General features: G+C 38.7%; 1 protein-coding gene across 4 annotated transcripts in view; it reads right to left on the bottom strand.

Annotated features, from left to right (window-relative positions):
* Window positions 1–12084, bottom strand: part of LOC140157107 (uncharacterized) — a 262345-nt gene that overhangs the window by 55665 nt on the left and 194596 nt on the right. For all 4 annotated transcript variants that reach the window (XM_072180178.1, XM_072180180.1, XM_072180177.1 and 1 more), the window contains exon 12: window positions 4178–4247. In XM_072180178.1, coding sequence (XP_072036279.1) covers window positions 4178–4247 — 70 coding nt within the window. The remainder of the gene's footprint in view (window positions 1–4177; window positions 4248–12084) is intronic.

Raw genomic sequence — 12084 nt, 5'->3', positions numbered from 1 at the left:
TTTATCTACCCTCAGGCCAGTCCAACAACATTCAGAAGCCCTGCCCAGACTTAACCCCCTGAGCACTACCTGCCGATCTAACATTGCTTCTGATTGGTCAATATCTTCACTTTAATCACCAATCAGAATGGAGCTTTGCAAATAATTTACCCACATTTTTTTGTGTAGTGAAATTATTCTAACAATGTTGCTGATTGGTCCGATTGATAATGAAAACTTCTTTTTGGCCAATCGGCAGGTAGTTCTCATGGGGTTAACATCTTCATCAAAGATACAAAGTTTAAATAACAAAAGGCAGCAATCAATGCCAGACACAAAATAATTCCCATCTTATTTAGTATTGATTAGAATATATAGATTGCTGCCGTAAGTAGATAGGCCAACTTTAATGAACACCTGTTTCTTCAGGTTTTCTTCATTACAAGGAGAACGGCAATCAATTTGTATTAGGATAAAGAGGTCTCATGTTACCCTCTGAGGCCGGCAGGATAGTGCAGAATGGGTGCATTGGGCTATTCCGTTTAAAATCCACACCCCCCTTTGTAGAAGATTTACGTAAAACCTTCCACAGAGGGAGTATAAGTTTTGAATAGAATAGACAATTGGGTAACTTCCATTTGAAATACTCGCTCCAGTTGTGAAAGATATAGGTAAAGCCATAATACACGGGGAGCATGGGTTTCAAAATGATTAACTTTGACCAATTACATTTAAAAAACATACTCCCTCTGTGGAAGATATTTCCAAAATCTTCCACAGGGGTAGTGTGGATTTCAACTGGAATAGCCCACTGGTGACAGTATAGAGATATTCATTGATGTCGCTAGGATATCTCTAGCAGAGAATATAGGACAACCTTAATTAGTTATACTTAGAACTTCTTTTGTATTGATCAAAGTGCAGAGAGATACTAGTGATAAACTTTACAGCAAGTATAGACGAATCCAACGAGCCAAGTCATGGTCAGGATTTGGTCGGCCATTATTGGGTCCCCCGCATGCACCAAACTGGTGTTGTGAGTGCCCAATTGGGTGGATTAAACCCGCTAAAAATTCGATGTTAGATTCTTGTGTGTTGTAAACTGTCATCATTCTTTTGTCTACGTGTAACACTGGTGATAGGATGCAGTTTAAAATACCCTCCAAGGCCGCATCATTTCACATTTTAGGTGAGATAGAGCCGACGGGGACCCAGCTGTGCCTGCCATTGAGGTGTAGGAATGCATGAAATTGGATTCGTCTATAGCTGAGACCAGTTAATCACCTGTCCATCCATCATTTTGGATGGGCAGTTTGCTCATGGGACTGGCAAAGTTTATTGTGTTTGACAGATGCTAAATTCTAATATTAATGCTTGAAAAAGTTCTGTGAACTCAAGACAAAACCAGACTATCAAATCAATGCTATATAGCAATAGCTATCAGAACAGACCATAAACCGCGAAAAAATAATCTTTTTCACAGTCTAAGAACAGATTGTACAGAAGGTGCAGAGGTATATGGTTTATGTTTTCAGGGTCAAATTTTGGACAGGTAGTTTTGGTGAAAAAAGGTAAGACCCTGGCAAAGACTCATAACACTGTGGACTGATTAAAGGCAGGCGGCAAGTGGCATGATCGAGCCGGCAACTTGTGAAACCGCCCGGCTGTATGGCATTTTCCATATACTCGGTTAGTTTTGTGGGGTTCATTATCGAACCCCAATGGTTTTAGCTTGTATTTATATTATTTATTAACATAGGCCTATTTGTTTGTGATATTTCAAGCATTTTAAAATTTCAAAACAATCTCATTCAATTACACGGTTGACGATGGAAATTTACTGAATTTAGAGAATGCACGGCGCATGTACCACCTGGATTAAAGGCTCATAACTGTGCATCAGTTGCTTGCACAGTATTGTGAAAAACCTCAACATTTTTTTCCTTTGGAACCAAGGAGTATCCTGAGGAGAGTATCCCCAAGGGATATTCCAAGGTCCAAAGCAAAATTTAGCTGATGTTGAACTGTGCATTACTGGAATGGTTTATGACATAATTTGCACCACCAACATCAGCGATTTTCTGTAACGTGTACGGCTTTGTAGGTTTGGCAGTGCCCCGTTTAGTCCCGCGTTTAGTAGGTCATCGCCAAGAGGTTGGTCACAGCCGAGGGCGGTCAATAAATCTACAGATTTATTTATTATTCTAGGGCTGAGGAAATGAAACCAGTTTTATTAGTTGATATACCACAGAAACAGATCAAGAGAACTAATGTTATTTCACTACAGAAAATTGATTTCAATTCCAATCCAATTCAATTCTTCATTGCTCACAATCATTTCAATTCCAATCCAATTTATGCCAAAGCCAAATAATTTTTATTCCAATTTAATTCCAATACATTGAAATGAAAATCACCCAAAATTCATTTCAATTCAATTCAAATTTCAATGCACTAAATTAACATTAAAGAGATCCCAACTCCCATTACTGCTCTCTGTAGTGACACCATCAGCCATGGAGTTCACTTTGAGTGGTATTTGGGTCCTTGTCAACCGTCAACAAATGAAAACAATTCTGCATGAAATCTAATGATAAATACATGCTTTGCATCGCTCCTTCCATGCAATCAGTGTGCCGCACCATGAAATCATTTCAAATTATGCCTAGTCAGCCACTGTGTTGTGCACAAGCAGTGATCAGTTCAAAATGCATTGGGCTATTCCACTTGAAATCCATACACCCCCTATGGAAGACATGACCTTAATTTTCCACACAGGGAGTGTGAATTTCAAATGGGGTTACCTAAATAGGGGGACTCCATTTGAAATCTACACTCCCTGTGTGGGAGATTAAGGTCATGTCTTCTGTAGGGGGTGTATGGATTTCAGCTGGAATAGCCTATTCAGAACAAAACCCAAATACCCCAAATTTACTCCCCATGCCTGATCAAACATACTGGAATGATGCGATTCTCCTTTTAGGCCTATGTAATAAAATTATTAGTTTCCCGTCATCCATCCACATCACCTTTTCAATTTGACCAAAACTTTCATCATTTTCATAAAAAAGTCAATTATCTGAAAATTGAGATAGAAATAATCAAAATTGAAACTCTCAAAATGTCTGACATCCCCTGCTGATCATAATCAGCAGTTTTTCTTAGTTGTAGGGGTAGAGGATTGCCTCATCATATTTTTAGTGATTACAAAAATTGCAGATTTCTTTTCATTTTAATAAAAACAAATTAAAATCTTTTCTCAATCTGTTGCAAAATGTCTGTAATGTCTGTAATCTAAGCAGTAATACCTGTTTTGAGATGGTCTGTCATCATAAATGAAAGTTTTGATAATAATGAAATTTTCCACAAAAAAAATGTGACAGGAAACTAATCATTTCATTTCATTAGCCTTATCTATATCTGGGTTTTATTCCAAAGACTAATAAGAAATAGACAGGGCAGCGACTAGCAAAGTCCAGCATCATCTGTTTTAATGAGGGCCAATCATTCCATGAAGTGCGCAAGATGGAGATTCTATGCCCACTTTTCAAATGTTACCGTGTATTTTTAAAGCGCAGTCATGACAAATTTTGCATAAACGCGCAGCGGCGCAGGCTGACAATGCCGTGCATGATTTGTTACATGCAAGCGATAGAACGGTTGGCCCTCATCTATACGCCAGCAAAGTGACACAATAATTGGATCAACTACCATAGCAATAGGTGAAATTTTTTTTTGATTATACCGCGCTGCACTAGTACGTTCATGCGGTATGTCTGCATTGAACCATATCATTCTCTTGGTCGGGCTGACGTCACAAAGGGGAAATAGGCTTGTAAAACCAGTGTGCGCATGTGTAGTTCCCCTTTCTCGTGCTGGTTGCTATGCGCGCGCTTGTGCAAAGGGGACGAAGGGGACAATATTCCCGGATGTCCGACCGAGTGAATGCTGATCACTCGCACCTGTAAGATTAGTACCAATCTATGATTGCAGACATATACACAGAATCCAGATGATGAGTGCAACCTGCTTGTAGTGCAGCGCAATATATTCAAAATTGTTTTCACCTATTGCTACGGTAGTTAATCTAATTATTTACGTCACTTCGCCGGCGAATATGCAAGATTTCTCACATTACAAAGCACTTTGCCTGTTAGGGTGCAATCTGTATCTCTTTAATCTGTGATTTTTGTCTCACCTGCATTTTTCCTTTTTTCTGCTCGTAACTCTTCCGCTAGACTACTCTGTTGGGTTACTCTATCATCCAACTGCAATACAAAAAAATATAAAAAAAAGAAACTGATTGAGTACAACAATTCTCCAAACCACCATAAATACATAACTAAAATTACTAGTATGACACAAGTTTCTGAGACTAATGTTGCTAACTTGCAAACATTCACATAATATTAGAACATAAAATTGGTCAAAATGTATAAAAATCTGTGAAGTTTAATAAAATGCAGAAGGCAGTGGCGGCGCCAGGAATTTTATTCGGGGGCATTATGGGGAAAAGTGAATTTCGGTGGGGGGGGCAAAATCAACAAATGTTGCGCAAAATTCCCGCAAAAGTGGAAATTTTCATAAGTTTGGGTTTTTCCTGGGGGGAAACAGGGGGGCATGAGTTCTGACTGGGCATTTGCCCCCCCCCCCCACCCCCGTGGCGCTGCCACTGTGGTAAGGTAGCCTAAAATTGTAACAAATTTCTACAGAACTATAAACAGGTTCAGGTAAAAATAAATGAGCTTTCACACACAGACACATAAAAAGATAACAAAATCAAATCACAACGGATTCAACACCTCACATTCCCGGAATTATGAAACAGGCCGGCTTCAAAAAGGAGGTTAACAGCTATCTAGGCACCAACCCCTCAGCTTTACCGTAATAATATAACAGCTGTTAATGCCTTGATATGTCTTGATATTTTTTTTAATTCATGGTTGGTTGGAAGATATTGGGTTGGCACGGTTTTCTATGGTTGGTTTGTTACAGCAAAAAACCATTTTGTACGCCTTATCTGACCTCCTACAATAAGTTCTAGGCCTATCTGTACCTTTTTCCACACATCTGTGCAGTTAAAAAAATGACAAATCAAATCAAAACAGAAGATATTGCCTTTAAATATCGCCCAAAACAAGAATCACCTTTAAATATAGTAAACAAGCTCAAAACAAAATATTTCCATTGTTATTTTGGTTTTAGTGTACATTTACTTTCAGCATTTAATTAAGCCTCTCTACACAGGTGTTGACTGCAGACGACAAGCTCTTTCATTAAAATGAGTACAAACAAGCTTAATATTGGTTCAGTGGTTCTTAAGATAGCTCTTGATATTTTGAAAAAATATCTCAAAACTTTTTATGCTGATGGCTATAGCTAGCATGCAGAGCATTAGCAGAATGCAAATTACCCATAGTTTGTCTTTAACAATATGTTCATCCCCTATACTTTATGCTTGCCAGTTGACAAAATACAGTTAGATATATTACATATGACACTGTCTGGCATTTTATACTTTGGCGGTTTTCATTTTCTAGCATTGATTTCAGGGAATATAATTTCACTGTGCACTGGGTAAACAGACTGGGTACACAAACCTGCAGGGATGTGTTAGAAACACCCATAATGCATCTAAATGCCATAATATATTGGTCTTACTATTATGTACTAGACAGATGCAGAGATGCCGATAAAGCGGTAGGCAAGGGATGCATGCAGGTCTATTTAAGACCTATGAGCCCAAAACCATTGGAGTAGCAAGAGATATTCGATGTGGGGGGAACAAGTCTGATTGAGGAGGGGCCCCTGCTGTTTATCAGTAATTTTCAATGCATTTTTTCAAAAAAGTTCTCTTTAATTGGGGGTATATGTTTCCCCTTAACCCTATGACCAGGCCGTAAAGTTAACCCTTGCAGACAAATTGCCTTCAGTAGGACTAAGTAGGGTGACACCCCCGGGCAATAACCACCCACTAGTATAGCACAGAAAGTTGTTAGAGACGACTTCAAAACCCAACCACTGGCACCCTGAAAGAACTACCTTCTAATGTTCTGAACAATAGAAATCATGCTCAATTACTGATTCTTCCCATATTTGCGACACATCACTGTATGGCCATTTGTATTGAAGTGTGCTTCTCTCTACTGTGTATGGCTTCATATAGCAATTGCATACACACACACCCCTACTTGTATCCTAGAAAGCAAAATTATACTTCTACGCTACTCAAATTTGGTACACTCACCGGAGCGCTTTCACCGGGTCAACCAGCGTCTTCAGCGGATGTTATTGCTCTGAAGATTGTTGTTGCTGGTGATGTAGTACTAGGACACCTCCGATGACGTCACAGATGTTGATGACATCAAACTTGAAGATGTACTACATCACTAGCAACAACAATCTTCAGAGCAATAACATCCGCTGAAGACGCTTGGTTGACCCGTGAAATCACTCCGTGAGTGTACCAAATTTGAGTAGCGAGAAGTATAATATTGCTTTCTATTTACGTTTACCTCTATGTATGAATATACATCATTATGTACTTCCGTTGGTTACATCAGACAAAGTTCATTTTGACTATTTTTCCTCAACGTACCTACATCTTCATACAAGTTAAGTTTGTAAAACAAACCTACACATATGCCAAATTCAGTTCGGCATTCCAACATAGTATATTAAAAAGATTTTCATTTCCCTAGTATTGATTTCAGAGAGAATAATTTCACAATACCCCGAGTAAACATATATAAACCCTACATGGTGCGCTATTACCCACAATGCATCACATAGACTTGCCTAACCAGGGTTTAGTTTCAAAAATCTAGAGTGTAATATCCAAATTGGCTTTAAGGTATTATATCTATGAAATGATCCTATTTGTAGTATAGTCTTAAAGTTACCAGTACTGGTAATGGTAACCAGTATAGTAGGCATAGGGGATATAGTCATGGGGTATCAGTACATTATGCCACTAATAGATCTTATTATGTTCAACTGAGAATGCTGAGCAACTCATGTAAAACAAAGAGCAAAACAAACCAAAGCAAAACAAAAATAATACAAATCAAAAGAGCTAAATCTATAAAAAAATTGATTGTTCTAAACACCAGAAGATAACGTTTACAAATTGTCACAAACATACTATACTATACTATTTTTCACCCTGCTGTGGCAGTGACGTCGGTGCGCATTTCATTGGGTGCAGCTTCAAATTGCTAGTGTTTGCTCAAAGCACTGGCGTACACACACACACAGGCTTAAAGATACCGCACAGATGAGCGTGCGCGAAATAGCTGCCTCAGTGTGTTGACGTCACTGCAACATATTGGTGGAAAATGGTATACTCTCACATACAGAAATACTGATGTAGAATGTACTTTTCAAATGACAAAAGGCATAATAAAATTTTGTCCCTTCTCATCATGCCCTGCCATTTTCATCCCTTTCACCCCACCCATCATCATATACCTTATGTAATTCATCCAATCTGTCATCCCATCTACTGCTACTGTCTTTCCTTTGCCAAATATCCATATCATCCAAAAAACTCTGCTGGCTTGAATCACTTCCAGCCGATTCACTAGTGTCATCTTCAAATTTCACTTTCAAATTCCTTGAAATGTTGCCCACCTTTTCAATTGCTTCATCGTGGTACTGATGTGCACCAGTAGACTGGCCATCTTCACTATTAAACTGCAATGGGGTATACCCCTGTTTCGTTACATAAGGAACAACACCTCCAAGCTGTGTATCACCACTTGCTGCTACCTCCCCTTGTTGTGAAGTCCCTTGTTTCTTTGCAGCACCTCTCACTTTCAACTGACCCCCTTCTTCACTTCTAAGCGGCAATGGTGAATACCCCTTGTGCATTTCATATGGAACAACATTTCCAAGCTGTGTTTTGCCACTTTTTGTTTCTTCCCACTGTTGTGAATTCCCTCCTTTATTTGCAGCACCACTGCTTGTCCCTACTTTACTATTACCCTGCAAAAAATTTTGAGGCACATTTTCAGAGCTGCTTTGACCTTTATGGTACGATATTTCATCATGCATCGCTTTCTTTTTCCTGTGATTCTTTCCTGTCTTCTTCAACACTTGTTTTATTTTCACCTCTTGTGTGTCTGCTTTTTGAACAATAGCAGCATCAGTGCTCAACTGCTGAATTCTACTCCTATTCTCAGACTGAATTTGCTCTTTTCTTGTATTCAAATTGCCTCTATCAGCATTGTTAGCATCTTTACTCATTATCTTTCTTTCCTCTGGATACTTTGTAATCTTCTTTACCATTTGTTCCTTTTTCTTAACTTCCCTGTTTTTATTTCCATCACTGCTTTGCTTCTTCAAGTCTCTTCTTCCTTTCTTAATGTCCCTTTCCTTTTTCTTTTCTTTATATTTGATATCATTATCTCCATGGCGGTGTTGCATCTCTGGCTCCTTTTGTGAAAGCTTCATTATCTTCTTTTTTTGTTCCTTCACAATGACTCCTTTGTGCTCTAGTTGCTTCCTTTCTTCCTGTTGTCTCTTCTTCTTGATACCATTCATACTACTATGTCGATATCCATCGCTGCATTGCTCTTCTGCATCCACTGACTTGGCATCTCCATCAACTCCAGCTTCCTCAAAGTCCGCATTTACCTCCCCATCTGCTTTGTCCTCCACATTCTCCATATCAATTGACTCATCATCTATGCTTTCCATACCACTTGACCTGCTTGCTTCATCCTTTTCATTATGTTCATTTCTCTCTTCTTCCTTCTCGCTATCTTCAGTTACAAATGATGCACTCTCCTCATCCTTTACAATAATTGCGTTCCTTCCCTCTTCTTCTTCCTCCTTCTCTTCTCCCTCTTTGTCCATATTTTCCAATCTATGTACCTCATCGTGTTCCTCCTTTCCATCTTCCTCCCCATTTTCCATTCCAAATGATGCATCATTATCTTCATCCTTTTCAATATTTTCATTTTCCTCCTCCTCCTCCTCAGTTTCCATTCCAAATGTCTCACTATTGCTTTCATCTTTTTCATTCTTCTCCTCCAACACATCTACATTTTCTATACTAAGTGATTCATCACTGACTGCATCTTTTTCATTCTTCTCCTCCTCTATATTTTCAGCGCCAACAGACTCATTACTGTCTTTATCTTTTTCACTCTCCTCATCCGCCACCACCTCTACATTTTCTGTGCCAATAAATTCATCACTCTCATCTCTTTCAATCTTCTCCTCTACCTGTTCTGTACCAACAGACTTATCACTGTCTTCATCTTTTTCATTCTTTCCCTCCTCCTCTTTATTTTCTGTTCCAAATGACCCACCATTGTCGTTGTCATTTTCTTCCTCATCATTCTCACTATCATCATTTTCATTTTCCGTATCAATTGACTCACTTCTGTCTTCATCTTGTCCAATATCCTCATCTCTCCCATCATCAGTACTAGATGATATCTCATAATCATCCTCATCTTTGTCAATACCTTGCATATTATTCTCATCAACAGTCAAATTGTTATTGGTTGATGCATCATCATCACTTCTTTCCACCCCCTCTTGATCTCTCTTGACATCTTGTTTTTCCGATTTACCTTGCAAATCATCACTACATTGCTTATCCTCATCTTCTGACTTGACATCCTCATCAATGGAATCACTCAGGTCACCAATCTCATCTTCATCATTATCCTCAGTTCCATAGTGTAAACTTTTGGATTCTGAACTCTCCTTGGAGGAATTTTCCTCATCTTGAACATCATCATCTATTTCTTCATCATTCTCTTCTTTATTGATAACACCATCCTCCTCCTTCAGACCATCTTGTTTTGATCCGATCATCGCTTCTCCAACATTGCTCATTGGTGCTGCTGGTCCCCCACTCACTTCTGAGCCATCTATTCCTAAAACATCTTCAGCCTGCTGTGTCCCATTTGCTGATGACATATCACTCTTATCATCAATTTCTGCATCAATATCCTCTTCACTTTCCTTTAGGCTTTCTTTGCAATCTTTGCCAAAACTTTCTTCCTTTGTTATGACTTCATCATCTGCACCAGCTTCATCACTATGGCTATGTCCTTTATCAACATCCCCAAGCTCCTGCAAATCATCTCCCAAAATAGGATCTGTTTGTAACAGAATGTTCTTCTCATCTTCAATTATTGCACTTGTATGACTTTCCCCTTCTCCTTTACTTACACTTTGGTCCACACTCTTGTTACATCCTGTCCCATCACCACTGAAATCATTGGATTCATTTATCAACATAGCCGCATGGTCTAGCATCTTCTCTTTGTGTTCAATGCTCTCTTTATCCTCTACATTTGAATTTTCTGACATGCTATGGTCATCTCCATCTGTGTGCTCTTCTTCTCCATCATTGTTACTATTGTTGCCATCTTTACTCTGGTGACCCTCTGAGTTGACTGCATCCTCTAAATTGTCCTGCCTGTTTTTAGTTCCATTATCTTGATCCTCATCACCAATATCCTCCTCTGCATCACCAATATCATCTTCATGTGCTTCCTTAGTTTCCTTCAGTATCTCTTCATTATCATGTGCACTCCTTTCCTCTTCTGAACTGACTTCATTGCTCTCCACATTTTCCTCAATCCCCTCATCTCCTGCATGTTGACCATCTTCTTCATCTGCATGTTGACTATCCTCATCATCATTATGCTCTTGTCTTGAATTTTCCTCTGAACTTGTCTGTTCCTCATCTCCAAACTGCTTGTCGTCTTCATTATTTGTCTCATTTTCATCAAATACACTTGCATCCTCTTTGCCATCTTCACATTCAATTTCCCTTTCTTCATCCTTTTCTACAACTTCCACCTCTTTATTAACCTCAATGTCTCCCTCACTCTTGATCTCATTATCATCTTCCATTTGACCTTTCACCTCTTCACTGTCATCTTTAGATTTTTCCTTTAAGCTTACCAAGTCTTCCCTTTCCTGTCTCTTTAGTGCATGTCTTTGAGATTCTTTCTGCATCATATTGATATTTTCCTGCTCTGACAGTAATTGTGCATCTTCTGCTGGTATTAAATCATCTCCAACCTCATCCTCCAATGTCCTCTTATCATCCTGAAGTTCCTCATCAACTTCAACTTGTTTTTCCCTACCTACAGCACTTGCACTGTTATCTGTATTTTCCTCACTAACATTGCTCACTTCATCTTCCTTATTATTCTTATCATCTACACCCTCCTCATCCACATCACTACTCCTCCCATCCTCTTTCTCTCTATCAAACCCCACATCTTCAATTGCCTCATCGCCCTCATTACCGAATTCTGAATTCACTTTTTCCTCCTCCTTTTCATCCTCCTCACATTGTTTTAGATGTTGCTGTGTCTCTTTTTCTTCTTCAGAATGAACTTCACCTTTGCTGTCATCACCATCACCATCACTTAAAGTATCTTTGTAATCTACCACTTCTGTCTCATCTTTCTTTTCATTCACATCATCCTCTTCTCTTTCAACATCCCCATCAGCATTCATCCGCTCATCTTCACTTTCAGTATCTTTCTTTTCTTCACTTCCTTCCTCTTTGCTAGCAATAGCATCTTGCTCGTGGCATATTTCATCTGTTGATGCCATGTTTTCAGCAGAAACAGGAAAAGAACATCACTTGTGATACTTCAAAGATTCTTTCAAAATTTCTTTCCGTTTCTATCCGTTGTAGTCTAGAATGTTGATGAATTTTGAACATACACTGTCAGTATAGTTTCCACATCAGACTTGATTTATTTATACATAGCCTCGTTCATATATGATTTCAAATGCAAACCAGTGTTTCTTTGAAAAAACATGCATGAAGTAAAAATAAATATCAATATATAAAGTATGCTAGCTCATATGAGCCAGCTGAAGACAGTACGAGTGTTTCACCACAATTTTAGATCACAAAATGTGGTAAGTTGTAGAGTTTAGTATAGTTTAGTACCTCATTTTCAAGTTTACAATACCAATGCCTAAAAATTGTCTAACTCTTCACAGTTGTAGTTGTGTTGGCATATCAAGTTGATTGACATCCGCAGTGTATTCTTTTACAATGAAACAAGAAACTATTTTTAGTTTCCACAAAACTTTAAAGCAAAGTGAGGTAGA

The sequence above is a fragment of the Amphiura filiformis genome, chromosome 7 (genome assembly GCF_039555335.1).
Source record: "Amphiura filiformis chromosome 7, Afil_fr2py, whole genome shotgun sequence".
Taxonomy (NCBI): Eukaryota; Metazoa; Echinodermata; class Ophiuroidea; order Amphilepidida; family Amphiuridae; genus Amphiura; species Amphiura filiformis.
The sequence above is the reverse complement of the archived record's forward strand: the minus strand, read 5'-3'. Positions and strand labels throughout refer to the sequence as shown.